Source organism: Fistularia commersonii, chromosome 1 (genome assembly GCF_037954325.1).
Source record: "Fistularia commersonii isolate RoL2024-O1a breed Wild chromosome 1, RoL_Fcom_v1.0, whole genome shotgun sequence".
In the NCBI taxonomy this organism is placed as follows: domain Eukaryota; kingdom Metazoa; phylum Chordata; class Actinopteri; order Syngnathiformes; family Fistulariidae; genus Fistularia; species Fistularia commersonii.
This window is the reverse complement of record NC_141284.1, coordinates 318,043-343,663: the sequence shown is the minus strand read 5'-3', so window position 1 is coordinate 343,663 and position 25,621 is coordinate 318,043. Positions and strand designations below refer to the sequence as shown.

The 25,621-nt window shown below is 53.9% G+C and overlaps 1 protein-coding gene across 2 annotated transcripts in view; it reads left to right on the top strand.

Annotated features, from left to right (window-relative positions):
• LOC147236980 (BMP/retinoic acid-inducible neural-specific protein 3-like) overlaps positions 1–4,221 on the top strand; it is a 23,276-nt gene extending 19,055 nt beyond the window's left edge. For both annotated transcript variants that reach the window (XM_086165758.1, XM_086164955.1), the window contains 2 exons: positions 2–224; positions 2,558–4,221. In XM_086165758.1, coding sequence (XP_086021884.1) covers positions 2–224; positions 2,558–3,671 — 1,337 coding nt within the window. In that variant the 3' untranslated portion in view covers positions 3,672–4,221. The remainder of the gene's footprint in view (position 1; positions 225–2,557) is intronic.
• The last annotated feature ends 21,400 nt before the right edge of the window (positions 4,222–25,621 follow it).

The following is a 25,621-nucleotide window of genomic DNA, read 5'->3' as shown; positions in this document are numbered from 1 at the left end:
GACGAGTTCCAGAACTTCGTCCGAAGGCTTCCCACGTTCTACGCCCTCAACGTGTCCGCCGTCCAGTACTTCTGGGGGGCGGAGCCAGCCGTCCACCAGCGCTACCGCCAGCTGGAGCTGGCCGGCCAGCAGCTCCTCGCCAAGGCCCGCCGCACCGTCACCAAGATCTTCACCCTCAGCAGGAGGTGTCGCAGCCGGCCCCGGGTCCTCACGCTGAGGGAGCGGTGAGAGCACCACCCCGCTGTGTGTGTGTGTGTGTGTGTGTGTGTGTGTGTGTGTGTGTGTGTCGCCCACGCGTGAGGAGCAGCACAAACCCTGGAGCTCGGAGCCGAGCCGTTGGAGAATGTCAGCGCTCGTTTATTTCCGTCAGGCTGCTCTTTGTTTCCCGCTAACCGCCAGCGCTATGCTAATGACACACACAGCGTGTTAGCGCTTTGATATTCCACTGAGGTCCCGGTGAAGCCCCCGTGTGTGTGTTTGTGTGTGTGTGTGTGTGTGTGTGTGTGTGTGTGTGTGTGTGGACGGTCTCTCAGCATCAGGAAATCAAAGCTGCTCTCCTGTGAAATTGCAGTTTGCTGTATTTTTTATTTTAAAGCATGCTTGGCGGCGCATGTGATGATGTCATCAATATATATGAATATATAATATATTCCCAAACAAACATATATGTATATACTGTATAGATACATATATGTGTATGACTGGTTGCGTAGCGTTAGCATCCCACGTTTCCTCCTGGACGCTGTGTATTTGTAGTTCTCCTTTCGGCCGGAAGAGAATAGAAGAGCCTTTTAATGTCGAAATTGTAAAAAGGAAATAGCAGAAAAATGGTGGGTATGTTTGGTTCCAGGTGAAGGTCCCCCTTATTCACCGTCGCCATGGTGACACCGCAGCATCCCCAAACCTTTCATTTGGCCGTGCTCAGATTTGTGTTTTCCCTCCCGCCTCAGAAGGGATGAACCCTGCAGCGCGGCCGTCTGAGGAAAAGTCAGGACTTTTACTCTGAAGACCAAGGGTTCGGCACGGTGTCACGTGACCCGCTCGGGATCCAATCAGCTTTGAGATCCCAGGCGAGCAGCTGCGATTGAAACTTCTGCCCGTGGGTTAGAAGGGGGGTTCACCGGGTGATTGACAGAACCCCATGAACACGTCTTCTGCAGAAAAAAACACGGCGGTCGAGCGGTCGAGCGGTCGTTGAATGCATGGTGTATCTCCAACCCTGCAAGTGGTCACTGAATGCATCACGTGCGCCCAAGGCGGTGCGGGGTCATTGAAAGCATCATGTATCCCCGACCCTACAAGTCCTCATTGACAGCATCGCGCGTCCCCCCAACCTTACGAGCGGTCATGGAAAGCATCGCGGAGAGCGAGGTGTCTGCCTGATCCTGCGAGTGCTCATTGAGAGCCTCGTTTATCCCCAACCTTATAAGAAAGCATTGCTTATCCCCGACGCCGCCAGCCGGCATTGAAAGCGGCGTTTTTTTCCCCGACCCGCCCGCGGCCACGGAAAGCCTGGTTTGTTGCTGCTCCGGCAGCGTCAGAGCTAACCTTCTGAGAGGTCTAATGAGGAGGCCCTCGCCTGCCTGCTGTTTTATTGAGGTGTTTTCTCTCCATCCTCTCCTCCTCTGGAACCCAGGAGTGACGTCTTTCCATCTCCACCGGTGTTTGTGCAGCCAAACTGCCTCTTTAAGGATTCATGGAGTTTTCACTTTCCTTGTCTTCTGCTTTTAAGAGGGAATATTCAAACATCTCAGCAGCCATTATTCATGATTCTCTGATCTTCTGAGGAGCCTTTGTCGGATTCCTGTTTATATACACTTTTATATAGTTGGTACCAGGACCAGGGTCAGATATCAGGGGCAGGATCGAGACTGAGATCAGGATCATAATCTGGGTCAGGATCAGAATGGAGTATCTGGTCTCAGCATGAAAATCAAGATCAGGTATAAGGATCAGGATCAGGATCAGGATTGAGAGGGATAGTCTTCACTCCTCCGTCTCGTCCATCCTCCTCCAAACCCCCGTCACCAAGGACGTCCCTTGCTGTTTGAACCAGGAGGTCTTCCATCAGGCCACCTGTCTCAGGGACCCTTCCGTCCACCCGACCCTCGGCTTCCCTTGTGCTTCTGGAGTTGATGTTCGTTCATATATTGTTTGTTTCTGTGCCGCTGAATGCCGAGGTTCTCCTTCTGCCGTGCACGGGTCCTTCCGTCTCACGTTTTCAATCAAGGAGAAGCTCTGGAGAAGAGGCGTCCACCCGCCTCGACCGAGGACGCGGGGGTTTGTTAGTGAAGCCGGCGCCATCCGGCAGCCGATCGATGGACGACATGATCTGCGGTTCTTGTGTGGCGGTATTCCTCGTTCCTGCTTCTACAGCGCCAGGCGGGGCCGCCTTCTTCCTCTCAAGCTTCTTGATTTGATCTCTTCTTTAAGCTTTCAGACTTAGAATTGGACCAACTGGGTTCAACGGTTGTTTTGACCCCGTTCGTGTTTGGCGTGGGTTCGGAGAAGCTTCCGGTGAAGCCGAGGCCTGACCCGTCCTCCTTGTGCCCCGCAGGCCTTTCTCCTACTGGCTGAACTACATCCTGTCCATCCTGTACTGCAGCGAGAACAACCACATGGGCTCGTACCTGGAGGAGACCCGGAGCTGCTCCTGCCCCTACGAGCAGCCGCCCTGCCAGGGCGTGATCCCGTGCGCGGTGGGCGAGGGCGCCTCCTGCGCCTCCTGCTCCTACGAGAACCGCTCGCGCTGCGCCTCCTGCAACCCGGGCCACATGCTGAGCCAGGGCTTCTGCCGCAGCGAGGTGCCCGACTCCACCGACCACTACATCGGCTTCGAGACCGACCTGCGCGACCTGGAGCTGCGCTACCTGCTGCAGAGGCGCGACGAGCGCATCGGCGTCCACGGGATCTTCGTCAGCAACGACGTGCGGCTCAACAGCTGGTTCGACCCGTCCTGGAGGAAGAGGATGCTGCTGACGCTGAAGAGCAACAAGTACAAGTCCAACCACGTGCACATGCTTCTGGGCATGTCGCTCCAGGTCTGCCTCACCAAGAACAGCACCCTGGACCCGCTGCTGTCGGTGTACATCAACCCCTTCGGGGGCAGCCACTCGGAGAGCTGGATCATGCCCATCGAGCAGAACGGATACCCGGACTGGGAGAGGACTAAACTAGACCTTCCCCACGACTGCTCCAACTGGACCTTGACTTTGGGCAACAAGTGGAAGACCTTCTTCGAGACGGTCCACTTCTACCTGCGGAGCCGGGTCCGGGGCCCCTCCCACGGGAACGGGACCGTTTACTACGAGCCCCTGGAGTTCCTGGAGCCCGGCCGCAACCTGGGCTACATGAAGATCGACGGCATCCAGGTGTACGGCTACAGCATGCACTTTGACCCGGACGCCATCCAGGACCTGATCCTGCAGCTGGACTACCCGTACACTCAGGGATCGCAGGACTCGGCGCTGCTGCAGCTGCTGGAGATCCGGGACCGGGTCAACCGTCTGTCGCCGCCGGGCGCCCAGACCCTGGACCTCTTCTCCTGCCTGCTGAGGCACCGGCTCAAACTGTCCAGCGCCGACGTGGCTCGGATCCAGGCGGCGCTGCAGACCTTCAGCGCCAAGCAGCCCAGACCCAGGGAATACGAGACCACCAAGCTATGTAGCTAATGCCGGGCGGAGCGGACCGTCGGCGAGCCGCCCTCTCCGACACCCGACCCGGATCCGGTGGTTCGGGGAGGATCTCGCCAAACTTGCCTCGTAGGATTCGGTTTTTGAATTGAAACGGGTTTGTTTTTGCACGGCAGTGAAACCGGCCCCCCCGCCCCAGAGCTACTACCACATCATAACCGTCTGCACCCACGCTCTCCTGAAATCCAATTTACTCTCTTGAGTTTTTCTTCAGACTCTTTTATTCGGAAGGCGATGCGGGAGGAAGTAGTGGACGTCCTGAAAACAAACACAAATAAAAGACAAATGAAAAGCGTCGCTTCTCTTTTGTAAACCCGAACACACGCCTTTTATATGGAAGTATTTCATGAGCGCGAAGCAGTCGGACGGTCCGAGAGCCCAACGCGTTCGCTCCCATCACAATACTCGTCCCATGTGCTTTTATTTTTATAAAAACTGTTGGATGTGGAGAAAATAATGGAAATATATATATACTGTCTATAAAATGTAATATACAATTTGTTAATACACTAAATAAAGACATTTTTATGTGTGGTCTAAAGGGGGCGCTCTTCTCGTGGCCTGAAAAAACCTGCACCTGTTAGTTTGTTTTTATTTTTCTTTGATTTGTGATTCGACGTATTAATTTCATATTCAAGACATGCAATCCTTTGGTTTATTTGTCCGTTTAATAATTTAGTGGTTTTCATATGTGTGTATATATCCTTTTTATACAACATTTTCTATCTCTATCTATTTCTGTCTTTGTTTATTTATTGTTAGTCTTAATTTTTCTTAATTTGATAATAGGTGCATTTCTATATTTTTATTTCTTTATCTAGTTAGTCAATTGGTCTCTTTTTCTAAAACAACTGAATGAATGGATGGTTCTTCTTAACCTGAAGGTCTCAGAGAGACTCATCAGCTCAGATGTTCCCATGTGATGGGTTTGAAGGTACATGAAGGTACCTGAAGGTACATGAAGGTACATGAAGGTGCATGAAGGTGCATGAAGGTGTCATTACAGGTTGGCAGCTTATCATTATTATTATAGTTAGCGGTAGTAGTTGTAGTAGCAGTGGTTGCAATAATAGTAATTGCATTTCTTATAAAAGTTTGCATTTCTTTTGAAAGTACCTACAAAAAGGTGTTATATTAATAAATAAATAAACATGAAATATATATATATATATGTGTGTGTTTATCTAAGTGTTTTAATTATTAATGTAACACCTTTTTGTAATTTTTAAATGGCATATTTTCAATGTATGTGTAAATATACATATATATATACATATGTAGGTGTATTAATAGTATCGATGACTGACTAGCATATTAGCCTGTTAGCCTTCGTAGCACCTAGTTCAAAAAAATCCACTTCTGCTCATCTCTTGCCTTGTAACCATGCCAGTGGACGTGTGTGTGTGTGTGTGTGTGTGTGTGTGTGTGTGTGTGTGTGTGTGTGTGTGTCTCTTTTGTTTTTTCTTAGAATAACGGCGCCCACTTAGTCTAATGGAGTCTCTTGGGGGGGTTATTGACCAAATGTCAAATTCTCACTTTGGATAAATGAGGAGGACATGAATAGAACGGACTCTGACCCCCTCAACTCCACACCCTGCACACAAATTAGCATCACTGCTGGAGTCCTGGTCCAGGACGTCCACTTCACGGGGCTGGAAGCCCTTGAAGGCATGTGGGGGTTCGACATCCCCAAACACACACTGTTGGCAATGTTGGGGTTTTGGGGGACTCTGGTCCTGATATGTAGCTAGATGTTCCTCCAGCTCCTCTCAAACCTAATGAGATGATGAAAACATCATCTCATTAGGTCTCATTAGGTCCTTCTCTGTTCAGAAACTGAAAGCAGCAGCTGCTGTAAGTATCCTTAACTAGTCTGTGGAGCATCAGACGAGGTTCCCCGTCAGACGGAAGGCCGGTCTGCTCCGGGTTCTGCTGACGCCCCTCCAGACGATCCCAGAGGTGGTGTTCCTGAAGGTCGCTCCTCCGGCCAGCCTGAACTGCACGTGAAGGTCACTCCTTCACCTCCGCCGCCTGACCGCTGCCAAAAATAAAACCGCAAACGAGCGTCCGTCGGGCATCGGGAGGCGTGACTGCAGCAATACTTCGAGTGGTCACCATGACAACACATCTCCTGGCAACAATACGATTTTTCGAATTAGTAATAATATTGTCTGATGACCGCATAATAATTATAATCATTATTATTATTATCATCATCACCACCCCGAACCGTTTCTAAATGTTGCCACCTTGTAAATTCCTGTCATAGAATCTGACCTTGTGATTGGCCCTCTGAGCTCCTGGTCCTCAAAGACAGGAGGAGACCCCGAAACCGGCTGAACGTCTGTCTGGATGTTCTAGATCCCCACCGAACATCTGGTTCACACCCAGTCTTCGCATCCTAACCCTGGTCTCCTGGAGCCGCTTCAGCCGCGTGATTGAGGATCTGCGACGACGCGCTTGCATGGTCGTTCCTCCAGAAGGAGGGTTGGCGTGGAGGTCCTTCATCCTCCACCAATCGGAGGCGTTCTCCTCCGAGGGACCCACGCAGGCGGGCCTTTCCCCAGCAGAGACCAAAACACAAAATAAACCCAACAGAAGCAGTCAGGTGGAGCGCCGGCGCCCCGCAGGACCAGGAGGAGGAGGTTGAAGGTGACCGCCCACCTCGGCCCGGGAGAGGATCTTTGGAGGCAATAAAAGCGGATTAATGGACTCAGAGCTTCGGAGCGCATTAAGAAGTAACTCCGTGTGAAGCTGAATGAACGCGTGGAGGATCTGCTCTGCAGACGCGTCCCTCAGGACCTTCTCCGTTCTCCTCCCATGACCAGAATCCCAGACGCCCTCACAGAGAGGCGGGTTGAGGGCCACGAGGACCTCCTCCGTTCCCCCCCGAACCCCAGGGGGACTCCGAGGACTGGGAGGAGAGTCTAAGTCAGCCGACGTCAACTTCATCCTCAATCGTGCCACCTGGGGTCCTCAGCGCCGACGCTGCAGAAGATACGGAGGGACCTTCTCAGTGCAGGTCTTCAACTGGAGTGTCGGATCCACTTGGACTCCCTCGGCTTCTCTCTGCACTCTGGCATCTGCTGCTGCCGAACCCTCCAGTAGCTGGGGTTCAGTTCTTCTGCAGTTTCTGGTTCTTCTGCAGTTTCCGGTTCTTCTGCTGTACCTGCTCTGCTCAGTTCCAGCCCAGTTGAAACTAGAACACGACATCGGACTGCTGGCCTTTGATTGGTCAATGAACGTGGTGACATCAGAATCATACCATCCATCTTTAAAAGAAGCTGCCGGAGCGCTACATGTTAGCATGTTATCCTTGTGTGTGTGTGTGTGTGTGTGTGTGTGTGTGTGTGTGTGTGTGTGTGTGTGTGTGTGTGTGTGTGTGTGTGTGTTTATGTGTGTGTGTGTGTGCGTGTGTGTTCCCATGAACTTGTTATTTTTATTCAGCTGTGTCTTATCGCTTCCTGAAGAAAAGAACATGAATTGTTGGGAGTTGTCGTTTTGTTTCCATGGTGATATCTTCCCGTCTCTTCCTTCTTCTTCTCTGGTACATGATCCTTTGAATCCACATCAGAAACCACTCTTACTTCCTCTGAGGATCTTCATCACCTGCTGAATGTTGAAAATAAGCCGCCACTGCCGCCGCCGCCATGTTGCTAAGCTAGCTGGTGTGTGTGTGTGTGTGTGTGTGTGTGTGTGTGTGTGTGTGTGTGTGTGTGTGGGAGCTTCTGCCTTCATGACCTCTAGATCCAGGCTCCTCTGAGGGACCCGGTCCACCAGGGTCTGGCCATGGACTGTTAACACTAATACGTTCACCTTCTCATCCACACCTGAGGAGAGTTTGGTCTTCAAGGAATGATGATGGAGAACCTGGAAAGAACCCAGGCAGGACAACCTGGACATCTACCGGCGCGGGTCTTCATGCAGACCAACCATCGGGCTCAGATGGCGTCGCCTGTGCTGAAGGTCGAGCTTCACCCCTGACGGCAGGCGCCCAGCGGCTTCTGCAACCACCTCCGCCACCTCCGTCCTCAGCGGAGGACGGCTAGCAGGACCTGGGCGGCGTCAAGCCGGTTCCTGCTGATCATCTCCGTCTCAGCCGGCTGACGCCGGTTTGTCCTTCGTTCCTTGAACGCCCCGTGAAAAGAGCGTCATTTCATTCCAGCTGCTGGAGATCGTGACAACACCGTGGATCCTCTGGGGAGGAGATGCCGTCCAGGTGTGTGTCTGTGTGTGTGTGTGTGTGTTTGGGTGTGTGTGTTGGGGGGGTTGCTATATTTTTCTTTCTTAATTGCTGCATCTCCCTCAGGTCTGACAGCAGCTCCCACTGGAGGTCCACGCTCGGCGGCAGCCAATTATCCAGGGCCTTTTTCCTGCACGTGCTCGTCATGGGGGGCGCCGCCGCTACCAGGCAGCCCCCTCCCACAGACACACACACACACACACACACACACACACACACACACACACATTGCGACAACACCTGCCGTAGCAGCTCTGCCTCTCCAGGTTGCATGTTCTCCTGCCTTCAGGAAGCCTGCAAGAACATTTAAGAGCTTGGTTTTGCTTTTCAGCTCCAGAGCCTCCATCCATCCATCACACGGACACGGACACGGACACGGACACGGACACGGACACGGACACGGACACGGACACGGACACGGACCCGGACACGAGCACGGACACGGACACGGACACGGACACGGACACGGACACGGACACGGACACGGACACGGACACGGACACGGACACGTGTCTTCTCATTTTCAACAACCACTGTTAACCATCACATCCATAAAGTCCACACAAATAGGACTGTGCGCGCGTGTGTGTGTGTGTGTGTGTGTGTGTGTGTGTTCTGGGCTGCTCAAAGATATGCTAATGTGCTAATATCGGGCAACACACGACACACTCACACACACACACACACACACACACACTCGTCACTTCCATCTGAGGTTGCTGCTCTCAGTAATCAAACCGGAGCTTCTGTCTGATCAGCATCTGCCCAGCCCCGAGCCTCACCGTGTGTGTGTGTGTGTGTGTGTGTGTGTGTGTGTGTGTGTGCTGTTGTCCACCTCAGGAGGTCAGATATTTCTCAGACCAGTCCCAGCCATGTGAGGAGGCAGTCAGGGTGTGATGGGTCCACTGGCTTCATCTGATCTCCAGCTCACCCTGGAACCTGATCAGCTCCTCCAGATGTGAGGCCGTGGTCATCAGCTAGAAGAAGGTGGAATGTCTTCTCAGGGTCAAGAATGAGGTCCTGCCTCAAGTGGGGGGGCTCAAGTATCTTGAGGTCTTCTTCAGCAGCGACAGAAGGATGGAGCAGGAGGTGGAGAGGTGGATCAGAGCAGCATCAGCGCTGACAAAGACTCTCCGTCGGATCTACAGTCCACCTCTGGTCACCAGCTTTGGGTGGACACACCAAGAACCATATTGCAGATCCAAGCAGCCAAGATGAGCTTCCTGTCCTTCAGAGACTGGGTGAGGAGCTCCTCAGAGAAGAGCTGCTGCTCCTCAACATCCAGAAGAGCAGGAAGAAGAGGCTCCATCTCCTGGAACACCTCCCTGTCCAGCTGCTCCAGGGAGCTCCCACCACGAGGAGGAGACCCAGGACATGCTGGAGGGACCTCCTCACCCTTGGTAAGATGGATGGATCTCATCCTCCATCAGTTACTGCTCATATACATCCTTGGAAGGTCCTGGTTCCTCCAGCAGGCCGGTGGAGTGACTGACGCGGTGAAGCCAGCGGCTGCAAAGAGAAGAAGAAGCCAGGAAGCCATGTTAATTTGCTATTTCGACAGCAGGGGGGGGGGGAGAAGGTGGCTCCATGTATTCTGCCGATCGAGGAGAAGATAAACATCTCGGGCGTCTCCTGCAGGGCCTCCACGAGGAGGCACTTTCATTTGACGCCTTCCTGACGCCCATCACAGTGATAGGAGGCGCCGATCAAAACAAGCTAACGGATGACTCGCCTCTGTCTGTCGTCTTCGTGTCGCCAGATGATTGAATGCGGAGGAGATGAAAGAAGCTCCATGTCAGAGCGATGCACGGCCGGGAGATAAACTGATGGCGCTCTCCATCGGATGACGGCGGCTTCAGAAGTACTTCCTGTCACTCACGGCGAGCGCGGATGATCTGCAGAAACCCGACGTCCTCCCAGGAGCCGGCGCTGCAGGATGTCTGAAACAGGAAGGTCCGAAGTTTGTCCAGGACCAGGAGGGGCGGAGATGTGGAGACGGTTCCTCGGAGGAGGAGCTCGGCTCCTGAAGGCTCTGAGGAGGAGCTCGGCTCCTGAAGCCCTGGACATCCAGCTTCCCGCTCCATCCGGCAGGCGCTTCTCCGGCGGAAACCTCAGGAGCTTCGTTTCACCCGGACGTCATCGGTATGTCCTTGGAGGAGGAGCGCTGACAGTGAAGACCCTCTACCATCCTCCTCATCATTCTGCTCCATCCAATCGATTCCAGTTATTTCCACATGGTTCCAGCTCGGCGGCCGAGCGCCGCCGCCACCGCCGCCGCCACCGCCGCCGCCAGGCACTCCCTGATTTATTCTGAAGGGCTATGAAAGGAAACTGTAATTGACTTTACTTTTATTTTATTTCATTATTATAATGATGTGTGTGTGTGTATGTGTGAATGTGTCTGTCGGTTTGTCTGTGTGTGTGTGTGTGTGTGTGTGTGTGTGTGTGTGTGGGCGAGTGTGTGTGGGCGAGCTGCCGTCAGCCTGCGTGTCACCATGGCGATGCCAAGAATCACAACCTGACATCAACAAACATATTTAATTGGGGCGGATTCATCAGCGGAAGCGACAGAGGGAAGGGTGTGTGCGTGTGCATGTGTGTGTGTGTGTGTGTGTGTGTGTGTGTGTGCATGTGCATGTGTGTGTGTGTGTGTGTGTGTGTGTGTGTGTGTGTGCGTGTGCATGTGTGTGTGTGTGTGTTCCTACATGTCAGCGTGCCCCCCCCCCCATACATCAGACAGTGACATTCGTACAAACTTGATTTAAACCCACAAAAACACAGACACAATTAAAGCTAGTAAATGAACATCAAAGACAGGCGGGGGGGTTTCACGCACACACACACACACACACACACACACACACACACACACACACACACACACACAGAGCATTGGTGTATCCAACCTCAACCTGCTCTTCCACGAAGGCGTCAGCACCTCCATCTTTAAACGGGAGATGATTGACAGCTGGTGTCTTGGGGGGGCAGGTTTCATCAAACCCTGAACGCTGGGTTGATCCAGAGAAGACCTCCATGATGCTGTGAGTGCTGGAAATGGAGAATGAGGCCAGCTGGTTCCTCCAGAGGTCCTCCAGGGTCCTGTAGGGAAGGTCAGAGATGAAGGGAGGCAGAACCAAACATGATAGCAATCATTTGTAATGGAGCTAAAGTAATAGATTACTCTTCCCTGTGGTTGGGGGGGGGTTTGGTGTGGGTTCACATCCGTCCATCACAGAAGGAACCCCTCCGCCGGGGACAAACTAGCACCGCAAGCTATTCCCGATGCTAGGCTAACTAGCGTAAAAGGTTCTAGCTCCCGTCGGGGATGAAGACGAGGCAAAGAGGCAGAGGACTTGGATTTGGCTCCACAGCAGCGCTGTGAAATCAATCCGTTTCCATCAGCGGGGGATTATTATGGGATTTCTGTTTCCGGAGAATGAATGAGGAAACGTGTCTGCGACACCCAACGCTCGAACGCCCAATGAGGCCTTGGCGTGATCAGCAGCTACTCAGCTACTCAGCTACTCAAAAGCATAGCGCATACATGTTACATACATGCTACATACATGCTACATACATGCTACATACATGCTACATACATGCTACATACATGCTAGGCATCGCTCGAAAGGACGTTAACGTGCTAAAACATTGAAGCGGAAAAGCAGTTTATTCTCCCCAGCAGCTCCACGGAGCCCCTCGGAGCGCCGCTTCCAGAAGAAACAAACCGGCGGATCCTTCTGCCGATGGAGTCTCGGCGGCTGTCAGGATTTCCAAACAACATGGAGGCGAGCTGTTTGTCACCTGAGCCGGGGTCGGCCCCCCCGGGGCCTTCCCGCCATGACGTGCAGGCGCCTCCTCATTATTCCCGTCCTGATGGCTGCCAGGGGTAATGAGAGGGGGGACTTCCCGGCGTTTGGATTTATGGCGGCGGCGGCGAGCGGGTCTGAGACGGCGAGCGCTTCATTACCGCGGACGAGTGACATTTTAAGGGCTGCGAAACGTCAGGCTAACGACGCTCGGCGGGTAAACACCGCGGGCCGCTAGCACCGGCGCCTCAGAGCTGCGCTAATGGCGAGGAACGTCAGCAGGGTGACAGGTTCACTTCCTGCGCTTTCCTTCCCTTCAGCAAGGCCACCCTTCTGCCGTGGGTGACGGGAGTCTCATCTCCAGCTTCAGACCGGAGCTTCTCCAGAGGAGCCTCCGACACCGAACCCCTGCTTCTCAACCCGCTGGCGGCCCTTGTTCCTGTCCAGGACACGGGGTCGGAGGTCGCTGCCGCTTGCGTTCCTCAGCTCCTCCCAGCCGTCGAAGTGCTGGTGACGGGACGGCGAACCCGGACGCTCCCGAGGAAGCTCCTGATTGGTTCCTCTGTGATGGGTCATATCTGCCGACCTGCTGAATGTACAACCGTCTGAATGAAGGGCTCTTCTTCTTCTGCTGCTTCTTCTTTTTAATTTACCAGTTTTCTTCTGGACGTGCAGACACAAGTCTCGCCATGGCGGCGGGAGCGCGGCGTCAGCGGGAAAAGAAAAACCTCCGGAACGACAAAGCACCCTCCCTTCGGGGAGCAGGACCCGGCGACGCAGCAGAGACGGAAAGATTGATAACGGCGGCGGTGGCGGCGGCGGCGGCGGCGGGCCCGCGGAGGACGGACCGACGGCGCCCTGAAACGCAGGCTGCACTCGGACCGGAGACAAATTATCTGTTGCTTTGAAATGGACCATTTCCTTAAATACCTGGGCTCCCCTGTGACTCCCCCAAACCCCCACATCACGCCGCCACCTTGATTTGGCTCTCAGCTCGTCTTGCTATTAGCGTCCGGGGAGCTCGCAGAGAGCCGAGAGAGTCCTGCACCGCCTGGCTGGATGAGTGATTAACACAGGCCCGGGGCTGACAGGCCAGCTAGCTGGCCTTATGAGGGAGAACAAATGGACAGAGGGAATGCAGAGAGTGTGTGGGGAGGGTGGAGGAGATGGAGGAGATGGAGGAGGTGGAGGAGGTGGAGAAGATGGAGGAGGTGGAGGAGATGGAGGAGATGGAGGAGATGGAGGGGATGGAGGAGGTGGAGGAGATGGAGGGGATGGAGGAGTAGGAGGAGATGGAGGAGGTGGAGGGGATGGAGGAGGTGGAGAAGATGGAGGGGATGGAGGAGATGGAGGGGATGGAGGGGATGGAGGAGATGGAGGGGATGGAGGAGGTGGAGGAGATGGAGGAGATGGAGGAGGTGGAGGAGGTGGAGGAGATGGAGGGTCACGAGCAGCTGACAGAGGCCCTCAGAGGAGATACATTGCTTGGATGTTCAAGAACTAATATAAATATAATGGTCTTGTCATTTGGGCCTCCACATCTCAGGTTAGCTCCTCCACATCTCAGCCGAGCTCCTCCACATCTCAGCTGAGGTCCTCCACATCCTCCACCCAAACAGCCTCTCTGACCACCTCCTCCTGTTGGCCAGTTTGCCTTCTTATCTTCCCCTTCAGGGTCGGACCCTTATTCTCTGCACATGTGCCGGCAGGAAAAGGGGCTTTGCCTTCTTTAGAAGGTCCTTGAAGGGAAAAGCAGGACCTCAGGAGGGTTCCAAGGTGGCCAATCATCAAATGTGGCTTCATCTCAGTCCATAAGTTCCAACTCCAGACCCTTCATAAACAGGTCGCAGCAGCCGGTCCATCCATGGACCTGGGGTCATCAAGACCCCAGACTTCAGCGGGGTCCTCTTTGTCCCCACCATCAGGTCCATCTCCTCCAGGTCCTGATGTTCTCCTCCACCTCTGCCTTCTCCTCCTCCTCCTGCTCCTCTACCATCTCCTCCTTCCTCCTTGTCTTCTCCTGCACTGACAGGATGTTTGAGGAAGGTTCTCCAGCTCTCAGATCTCCGGCGTCTGTGTCGTGCAGCGGGCGGAGATGATCTCCGTCGCAGCTCCAGCTTTAATAGACCCAATTAGCGCCTCGGCGTTCCTGCTGCGCGGAGCGCTGACGGAAGCCGGTTCCATCTGCAAACGTTCTCCTCGGGGAACCGAGGAACCGCCGCGCTCCTATCAGACGTGAGGAATTGAACCTCCGGCCCGGAACCCGTTCTGAGAGATGCCATCACACGACGGCGCTTTAGTTATGCTTGATGGAGCGGCGAGGAGAACAAAGACCTCCTCCTCCTCCATTTTCTCTCTCCTTCTAGGACAAAATGAACGTCTCCTCCACGCTGACTTGACACCACGTCTTCAGAAGCGCTGGCAGCCGAGTCGGCAATAATGCTCTCATCCTCGGTAACGTTTCATCTTCCCTTCCGCTGGTGGCTGAAGCCCACGTTCCCATAAACCTCAGAACCCAGGAACCCCAGGACCCAGGAACCCCAGGACCCAGGAACCCAGGAACCCAGGAACCCCAGAACCCAGGAACTCTACAACCCAGGAACCCCAGGACCCAGGACCCAGGACCCAGGAACCCAGGAACCCAGGAACTGTACAACCCAGGAACCCCAGGACCCAGGAACCCAGGAACCCAGGACCCAGGAACCCCAGGACCCAGGAACCCAGGAACCCAGGAACCCAGGAACCCCAGGACCCAGGAACCCCAGAACCCAGGAATCCAGGACTCAGGAACCCAGGAACCCAGGAACCCCAGAACCCAGGAACCCAGGAACTGTACAACCCAGGAACCCCAGGACCCAGGAACCCCAGGACCCAGGAACCCCAGAACCCAGGAACCCAGGACTCAGGAACCCAGGAACCCAGGAACCCAGGAACCCAGGAACCCCAGAACCCAGGAACCCCAGGAACCCAGATGAGGCAGAGATTGGCGGCTGCAGAGCATCTCAGCCACCCAGTCTTCACTGAAAGGAAAAACAAAAGACAAACACAATGATAACCTGTCTCAGCAACGCCAACAAGCACACACACACACACACACACACACTCACACACACATACACACACACACACACACACACAGGCAGCTTAATGCTAATTTATGAATCTTTTGATGAGAACCTTTGGATTTCTCCGTCTTCATGTTGCCGTGGCAGCAGTGGGGAAGCCTTGATCCCCTCCTGTGTTTGCTGCTGGTCGCCACCAGTGCAGGTACGAGCCATGTGGGCGGGGCTTCCGCCACCATCTGCAAGCGGGCATTTAATCATTCACTCGTTCGGGGCCGGGGTCGGGGTCAAGGTCGGGGTCAAGGTCGGGGTCAAGGTCGGGGTCGGGTTTCCCTCACTCTGCTGTTTCAGACACCTGGATGCCGTCTGAGTTGGAGGTCCAGTTTGCCGCCAAACACATCAGAATGAGCCCACTTCATACATCACACACACACTGCATATGTATTCATGCATATGCAGTGTGTATATACAAATATACATTTAAGTGACATGTGTTTTCAAAACTGCAACACACTATAAAATATACATTGTGTACGTTTGGTTAGAGTGAGGCAGAGACATTATCCAGTGACAGTTTAGCCTTCGAGCTGGAAGGGAAAACACTGAACGCCAGAAGGAAAGCTCAGCCCTTCCCACAAGCAGTACAAATATCCCAAACAGTGTTAGCCGTAAAAAAATTAGATTTCCCAGCTGCTTACTGAATATATATGTATGCATACATATACATATACATATATATATGTATATTTGTATATATATATATATATATATATATATATATATATATATATAAATCCATATGTATATATATATCCATCAGGGATCAGCTCTGAGCCCCTTCTTGTTTGCAGTGGTGATGGACAGGCTGACAGATGAGGTTAGACAGGAATCCCCATGGATCATGATGTTTGCAGATGACATTATGATCTGTAGTGAGAGCAGACAACAGGTAGAGGAACATCTAGAGGTGGAGGTATGCTCTGGAAAGGAGAGGAATGAAAGTTAGTCACAGCAAGACAGAATATATGTGTGTGAATGAGAGGAACTCGGGTGGAACGGTGAGGCTACAGGGAGTGGAGATCAAGAAGCTGGAGGATTTCAGGTACTTAGGGTCAACAGTCCAGAGCGTAGGAGAGTGTGGAAAAGAGGTGAAGAGACGGTCCAAGCAGGTTGGAATGGATGGAGAAAAGTGTCAGGGGTACGAAGGGATAGAAGACTTTCAGCCAGAATAAAAGGAAAGGTGTACAAGACAGTGGTGAGACCAGAGATGATGTTTGGACTAGAAACTGTTCCAATGACCAAAAGACAGCAGAAAGAACTAGAGGTTGCAGAGATGAAGATGTTGAGGTTCTCTTTGGGAGTGACCAGGATGGAGAGGATCAGGAATGAGTCCATCAGAGGAACAGCACATGTTAGATGTTTTGGAGAGAAGATCAGAGAAGCCAGACAGAGATGGTTGGGTCATGGACAGAGGAGGGATAGAGAATATATTGGTAGACGGATGCTGGAATTGGAGCTGCCAGGCAAGAGGTCTGGAGGAAGACCAAAGAGAGGATTTATGGACGTCGTGAGAGAAGATATGAAGGTAGTTGGTGTGAGAGAGGAGGATCCAGAGAATAGGGTTAGATGGAGAAGGTTGACTCGCTGTGGCGACACCTGAAGGGAAAAGACAAAAGAAGAAGAAGAAGAAGAAGATATGCCGTTGCCCCCCCCCGAAGGTTGAGCTGGGGGGTGAAGGCAGATCTTCCTGCTGGGACTGAATGGTTTTAATAAGGTTGGCTGTGATTGGCCGTGAGAATGTCATCACAGCGTCTGCAGTGACATTCCCAGAAAGGGGGGGGGGGGGGGGGTGTTCCTCCCACCTGCGACTAACGACTGGGATGTAATGACCTCCATTTTCTTCCCTTCCATATATTTTTCAGTGGCAGCCCAGGTGGAGTGGAGGGACCAGGGGCACGGGGGGGGGGGGGGGGGGGGGGGGGGGGGGGGGGGGGGGGGGGTCGGAGCTCAAGCATTAAATAAGTTCCTGACTTTGTCTGCTCTTGTTTGAGGAATAATGAGCTGCGGCTGTAAAATATACCAACCCCAGCACAAAGTCGCCCCGCAACCTCCTTCATCGGACCGGAGGGGGCGCGACGGAGAACCGCCCGGGGCCGGAACGTTCCGGAGCGGCGCTCCACTTTCGTTCGGCAACCCCGGGACGAGCTCCCCGTTAGCGTACCCGGGAGGACCTGGCTAGGCTAACAAGCCAACCGACGAACGCAAGGAGTAAAGACGATGCACATGAACTTGCCTGGCGAGAAGCTGGCGCTCCCTCGGATCCTCTCGACATTCCCTGGGCGGCTGCAGAGCCGCCCTCTGGAGCTCCGCCGCCGCTTTGAACAAAAACAACAGGCAATTATTAAACTTGGACCGAAACAAACAGGCGGATTACAGATTAGCTGGTCCTCCTCTGTTGTTTCTACAGATTAAAAACATCCACACACACACACACACACACACACACACACAGACTGACGGCTTTGTCGGGAGATAAACAAGAGGAAGGATTTGGGTTTCTTTCAAGCGCCGATCAAAAGAGACAGTGGATCAAACCGAAGGCCAGGAGTCTCCGGTCGAACTCCGAAATGAGCCGGGCGACCGCCACCGGAACTCTGCCGTCGCCCGGGCGACCTCACCGCCGCCGGCGCTTCGACCCCTCAGGAGGCTGGACGAGGCAACGGTCGCCGCCGCAGGCGTAGCATACTGAGAGGCGGCTTTTAGCCAAAACACAATGAAAGGATGCTAACTCGGCCGCTCCTGATTAGCATGCACGCTCTTCGACAAGAGGCTCCCGGCTAGCAGCCTCGGAGCCCCGCCGGCGGTTAGCTGTGCCTTTTTCAGATGCCCAGAAAACAAGGATGCGCCAAGAGACGCAAAGGAGTCCTTCATCCCGGCCGGTTCCTGATCGGTCCTCAACAGAAGCAAATAAACCCTCGCCTTTCTTCATGCTGCCAGAATCTGTCCAGCAACCTTCACGTAACACCTGGTACGAGTTGTCAAAACTGTGGATCGACTGTGGATCGGGCTGCAATCGTTCCGCCGGCGCACCGCCCCTTCCCCACTGTGATGGTACGGACCGCTGCCCGACACCTGGTGCACCACCGTGACGTGCACCGAACAGAGATGAAGCCCTGAACCGTGGAATCCAGCATGCCACAGCACGCCACTGCATGCCACCGCACGTCATTCACTGCATGTCACTGCACGTCATTCACTGCACGCCACTGCATGCCACTGCACGCCACTGCTTGTCACTGCACGTCACTGTACGACACTGCACGACATTCACTGCACGTCACTGCACGTCATTCACTGCACGCCACTGCACGCCACTGCTTGTCACTGCACGTCACTGTACGACACTGCACGCCACTGCACGTCAATGCATGTCACTCACTGCACGTCACTGCACGGCTGCATGGAGGCCTGGAGCAGGATTCATTGAACCAGACAAAGACACCAATCAATAAAATGAAATGAAATCTAAAAAGGGTTAAAATCTTGTAAAAAAAAATCCCCCGACTCTTGCCAGCAGTATTACTATCTCCATGGTCACACATGGTGTGTGTGTGTGTGTGTGTGTGTGTGTGTGTGAGTGTGTGTGTTCCACACTCCTTATCTTCCTCCTTCCTTTCCATGCCTCCTCCTCGGAGTTATTGTGGAACGCGGCTCCACGTGCTGAATAGGAGATGCGTCGGCGTGGTAACGCACGGTTCTGGTTCTCCTGCCACTGGAATGTGAAAGCAGCTTCCAACTGAGCTCCTCCAGAACGTTGTGCTCAGATCTCCTCCTGTCAGATCCTCTGATCTCCTGGACCGCAGACACGTCCTCCTCCGACGGACGCCTTCCCTGTCTTTCTACCATTAGCTATATTTTCTGCCGTGTCCTGGAAGCAGAGATTCCAGATTCATTTTCTTTCAGCAGAGGCTCTTTGGAACTCAGCCTGGAACCTGGAATCTGTCAGCCTCCCTGGAGAAAGGAACTCCAAAGGAACCATCAGCCGTGGAGAAGGTGACGCTCACAGAAAGACACGCTGATCACAGGAACCAGGAGGAACCAGGAGGAACCAAAAGAAGCCAGGAGGAGCCAGGAGGAACCAGGTGGAACCAGGAGGAACCAGGAGGAGCCAGGAGGAACCAGGAGGAACCAGGAGGAGCCAGGAGGAACCAGGAGGAACCACGAGGAGCCAGGAGGAACCGGGAGGAACCAGGAAGAACCAAGAGGAACCAGGAGGGGCCTGAAGGAACCAGGCGGTGCTTCTTGTATTAGTTTGATCCCAAATCTGCCCGTTCTCTGACAGGATTTACAGGATCCATAGCCTGCTTGCCTCCACCTCCATCTCCACTTCACCTCTTCCTTCTTCACCTGCTCCTCCTCCTCACAGTGACAGACACACACTCACACACTCACACACACACACACACACACACACACACACACACACACACACACACACACACACCGGGAAAAACATGAGCAGTGCCTCCTTCCAGGATTGGCCCTCAAACACTGACTCTTCCCTCTGACGACACAGCCGGCAGCTTGGAGTGAGACCTCTGACCTTTGACCTTTAACACTAAAGGTCATCTGACTATTAGAGGGTCTGGGATGAAGCAGGGGTTCAAAGCCATTCATAAACACACTCACAAACAGACACACACACACACACACACACACACACACACACACAGACACACACACCAATGACAGAGCTGCTCTGGTGAACAGTCTGAAAAACCCTTCCAACCAGAGGGAGCTGTCTTTGCAGGCTCCACGTCAGCAGGTACACACACACACGCACACACACACACACACACACACACACACACACACAGCTCACTGTGAAGGAACAGAACAAAGGCAGAGAAAAGCTGACGAGGCGTCGGTTCCTCCGTCCGATTAGAACCTCTGACGATGAATGTTGGAGTTTCTGTTTTTCTTCTTCTTTTGTTTCTGCTCTCTGAACGTCTGCTGACAGCCTGCTGGAGGACAGCAGCAGAACACAAAGACTCTGGAGCCATGCAAATCGCTGCTAAGGACTCACTGCAGCCGTGTGTGTGTGTATGTGTGTGTGTGTGTGTGTGTGTGTGAAGGATGGGTGAACAACTGTATCTGCAGAACAAGGGGTTCTGCTTGGTATTGGACCCTTCACCCGTCAATCACAGGCCCCACCAACACACCTTCACACCTGCAACTACAAGTGTTCACCAGACCTGTTGTTGGGCGGACGGAGAACCCTGAGAGATCCAGTAGAAAGATCTTTCTAGAAAGATACAGATTGATAAAGATATAAGTATCTTCAACACACACAAATAAATGTATGTATGGTTAAGTACCTGCTTGTGTCTGCTTGAGTGGCTGTGAAGGAGACTCATTGAGCTCTAACAGTAATACACACACACACACACACACACACACACACACACACACCATCCCAACATAAACCACAGCCATTTGAATCCCAAATGCGTCTCCGCCTCCAACGGGTTTTCTGCTGGTCGACCTTTCCAAGTGTTGCCGGCTGAGGTCCTGCGGCGAGCTCCCGCTCCCGCTCCCGCTCCCGCTCCCGCTCCCGCCGCCGCCGCCGCCGCCGCCGCCGCCGCCGCCGCCGCCGCCGCCGCCACCGCTCACCTCGCCATGATGGATGGGGCTCCTGGAGGGGGGGGGGCTAATGGAGCGGCGTGTTTGATTCAGCAAGTCCAGACCCATAATTACACCGCCATCTCTGGGTCGTTAAGGTCGGAGGGTCGGCATGCTCCAAGACGCAACCTGAGCCAGTGTGTGTGTGTGTGTGTGTGTGTGTGTGTGTGTGTGTGTGTGTGTGTGAGTGACAATCATTTAGTTGCTCACGTTCTATAAAACCCTGGTGTATCTGACATGGGCTTTCCCTCCTGAAACAAAGACCAGTAACGATGCAGTAATTACACCCTGAATTAATACTCGCTGGTTTTCAGCTCAAACGTGAATTAAAATGATCAGTCAAAGTGTCACCACAGCCCCTCACACACACACACCCACCCACACACACACACACACACACACACACACACACACACACACACACACACACACACACTGGCTCTCCTGAAAGTGGAGAAGAGAAATGTTATTTGACAGATTCTTACAGTTTCTGGTGATTGCACTGAAAAAAGGAGGATGAGTTTCAAACCATGAGAAGACCAGATGTTCCACCAGGAGACCAGATGTTCCAGATGTTCCAGATGCTCTGCAGCTTATCATCAACGCTGTCAGCCTTTGATGGACGTCTAATCTGTTGAAACAACAGAGGAGGACCAGCTAATCTGTAATCCTTAAAATAGACTCACACACACACACACACACACACACACACACACACAGGCAGCTTAATGTTAATGTATGAGTCTTCTGATGAGAATCACCAGATAAAGGAGGCATCAGTTCGACAACAACTCAACGAAGGACTCTTATAATTGGAGAAGGATCAGGGTACATATTGTGTGTGTGTGTGTGTGTGTGTGTGTGTGTGTGTGTGTGTGTGTGTGTGTGTGTGTGTGTGTGTGTGTGTGAAATCACAGTCCACTCATCCACTCATCCACTCATCCATTCACACGTCCACCCAGAGAAGGTTGTAGTCTTTCTCCCCGGACCTGCTGGAGAAGGTGAGGACCATCCTGGGCCGAAGCAGAAGGTAATTAAAGATGGCGTCTCCCCCCCACCTCATTAAACAGAGGGGGGGCCGCTGGGCGGGGTGGGGGGGGGTGACAGTGGTGAACGATGAAGTCCAGGGCAGCATCTTTCTTCTGGACGTTATTGGGCCGCTGATGAATGAAGGGGGCAGCAGATCCACGCCATCCTTCCACGACTAGAAGATAAGACACTCACCTCACCTCGAGCGTGGAGGACGAACCCCCCTGCCATGGCGAGGACAGATAAAGCCCCCGCCGCCTTCACCGCCAAAATAAGAGCATCTTAAACAATGTTCGGCGAGTGGACGGCGCCGTCTCAGCGGGAACTTCAGGACGGCACGGCTTTATGGCTAATTGCTAAACTTAACGGGTCCATTTACAGCTTTCCTCTTAAAGGAGGCAGGAGGAACATCCTTGGGGGCAAACGAGGGAAATCCAGCCCTTCAGTTTAATGCCATAACCCTCTCCACACACACACACACACACACACACACACACACACGCACACACACACCGGCACTGCAGGCTGAGGATTAAGATGTTGGGTATTGATGAAGTGTCAGTGACAAAACAAACAACTGCCAGGGGCGGCACCCCCCCCCCCCACACACACACACACCCAAACACACACACACAGTCCTAGCCAATGATGGCAGCCCTGCTTGGCAAGGAATGATCTGAGTGGCTCAGTGAAGACGTTCAGTGGAGAGAGAGAAGATCCACCTGGAGAACCAGAAGATCTCACCTATGCAAACATGTTCTTTAAGCTCCGCCCCCAGAGGCAGAGCAACAACTGCCTCACCGCACACTTTCACCCGCAAATTTGATGACCGTCACCAAACACACACCCCCACAGTTCACAGAGCAGGGTCTCAAGTGATTGGCTCTCCGGGCCGCCATAAGCCTCCCCCCTGATTGGATGGGACCAAAGGACCGGACTCTGATTGGACAGGACCGAAGGACGGGGCTCTGATTGGACGGGACCAACGGACGGGGCTGTGGATGTGTGAGCTCAGCGCGGACCGGGTGGAGCGAGAGGGAACATCAGCACCTAGAGTAGCAGCGTAGCATGCTAGCGGTGCCACATGCTAACAGCCACACACTAGTAGCTGTTTAAAGCTGATGCAGGACTGAAATGAATCCACGGGCAGAGATTTAAACCGGAACAACCAAAAAGTACAAATAAAAAGAAATCAGTGTTCTGTAGTGTTTTGTCACTCAGATAAATCGTATGAAAAAGCAGGAAGGTTACGGCTAAAGGAGACGAAGGAGAAAGACCTTCACTCATCCATCCGCCATCTTTACCACGCTATCTTCACCGCACGTCACATGTGGACATCCGACCCTCACCTTCTCCTGCACCTGTCTGGACCACGCTGGGACTCTGCTGAACCTCCTCATGGGGTTTGGACTGTGGGAGGAACCCTTTACAGACACAGGGAGAACATGGAGACTCTACACGAGACCAACCATGAGCCTCCCGTGGCGAGGGGGCGGGGCTTACCACCGCGCCTCCCTGGCGCCCGGGAACTCAGCGTTCTGTTGAAAACCATAAAAACTGTCATTGTTTCAATGACAAGAAGGAGTCCTTTAATACTTGAACATGACTTTTACAGGAAGTGACAGAGAACATGGGCCGAGCTCTGCTGGGACACAGGTGGAGAACCTACAGACCATCAGGGAGGAGTGAGGAGAACAAGACTTCCTCAACCTTCTGATTGGTCTCCAATCTCCCGGTCCTACGGCATGTTCTCTGCTGCGCCGGCCCGGGAGCAGCTTCATTACACCGCTGCTGCTGGAGCTACTCATAAATCACAGTAGCACACACACACACACACACACACACGATCAACATGCAGTAACTGCTCTGTCTGGGCTGTAGCAGAGCGTTCATAGCTCAGGTCAGATGTTCCCGTCGTTGGGGACGATCAGGGGGTCACGAGCTCCTTCGGTTGCCTCCTCCTGGGGACCTCATGGAGCAGGAGACCCGGGGCAGGGGTCAGGTCCCGGGCGGACCCCCAAACCGCTCCCCGTCGCTCCGCTTCCCACGCCCGGCGTCCCGTGGGCGGTCTTGTTTGTATGAGCGGGGAACGGCCGAGGCCCCGTGACGGCTCCAGGGTGGATCTCAGCAGGGACCAGGAGCAGACCAGAACTATGGAGATCACAAGCAGGACAATAACCGCGGCCTGACGGCAGGCCTGACGCTGCAGCAACATAGATGGTCCATTTCCACCAGGGGAGGTGGAGCGGGTGGAACAACATGTATGTGTGTGTGTGTGTGTGTGTGTGTGTGTGTGTGAGAGAGATGGTGTTGTAGTCCTCAGACTGACAGCTGCGGCGCCGGCGAGCTGCAGCTCTCATCCAGTATTGATGAGCGGCGCTGCGAGGGCCGGGACGCCCGGACGCCGAAGTGGAGAAGTATGTAAGGGAACGAGCCACGTTCTCAGTCCTGTCATGGAGGTTCTTCAGGAGGGCGGACATGGAGGTCCTGACGGACGCCTCGCCTGCTCCGACAGCTGCTCAGCAGCAGAGGAACCATCAATAATTGAACCCGCGACCACTGCGGGATTGTTTCCTCTTCGGCACCAATCGGATGGACTGAAGAGCTGCATCCTCTTCTTCCTCCTCTTCTTCTCTGAGGGCCACCGACGACCATCTGGCAGGAACCTGCCGGGGTTCCCGGTGTCCGGACGGGTAAAACGAAGTCCGGATCGGCACTTTCTGTCTCCACCTCCTCCTCCGGCAGGACACCGTGGAGAGAATCCTTCCCGGGCAGGAGAATCTCCAAGCTGTCTCCTCTGCACCCGGCAGTGCGGCGGTGGGTTCGCGGGCCCCCGGCGGCCCCGGGGCCCCTCGCCCTCGGCTCCGGCCCCCGGCCTTCGACTCAGAGCCTCCTGTCCGTCAAACGCGGCGTCCCCCCGAAGGTCTATTGGATTTTGAAACTCCGTGTTCTTCAGGCTGAGAGGAAGGACCTTGAAGAGCTGGTAGAACTGATGAATGTTAGATGAATAAATAAACAAAGAAACAAAACGGCGCCAACAACTCAGCGAGGACGCTGAGCTCCCGGACGCTTCTTCTCCGACGCTCCTTCATGCAGTGAAGACAGAAAGATGGACGGGGACGTCTCCCGGCGCTGCCTCCGCTCGGACCCACCCCATCACCGTCTTCAGACGCCGCTTTTGGCCGCAGGTCCGGGTGTGTTCAGGGGCTGAAGCGTCAGCCTGGGGCAACAAAGAGGGCGGGAGGACGGGGGCTGTGCCGGCCGGAGGAGGGGGGTAATTGAATGTAATAGTCCGGTTGCAAAGTGAACACGGTGTAGTTTCAGGCTGTTCCCTGCTGAGAACATGATGGAGGGAAAAAAGAAAAACGGGTTATTTTATATTTTTGAGATTTCACGTGTGTGTGTGTGTGTGTGTGTGTGTGTGTGTGTGTGTCCTTGCAGTCCAACTGTATAATTCAGCCTCAGCCTGCAGGTGTAGCCCCTGACACCACCTGTCAGGACTCGCATTTCTCAGCACCTGCTGTACTTTAACAACCGTGACCTCCACCTCCACCTCCACCTCCACGCTGCTCCAAAGCTGGAGTGATGTCTGGAAGCAGGTTTCCAGGAGCAGCCAGGGTTCCTTGTGACGAGCAGAGTTTGAGGGGGATCGACGGTCGGGTGTCCATGTACGTGGGCCTGTGATTGACAGGTGAGCGGTCCGGGTTAAACCCCGCCTCTCCGGCTCGAGTCAGCCGTGATTGGCCGAGCTGTAAATGTGGCTGGATGTGGGGGGGCACGCTGGTCCCGCCCCCTCCGGCTCCCAGGGCTGGGAGGGGGCTGAGACAGCGGCGGGTCGGGCGTCCTCCTGCTACAGCAGCCGGACCCCCCCCCCCTCCACTTCCACCCCCCACAAACCCCTGACAAGGTCAGACCCCCCAGGCCAGGTCAGCTCAGGCAGCTCCGGACCGTCAGAGATGTCATCTCCAGATAGGAAGACCATCATGGAGTGAGGAGGATCCAGCAGGACAGGCCGGAAGCGTCCCGCGGCGCCGGCTCAGAAACACACTAGTCAGCGGCTAAACGGCAGGAAACGACCTCTGCCGTCGCTCCGGGAGGACCTCG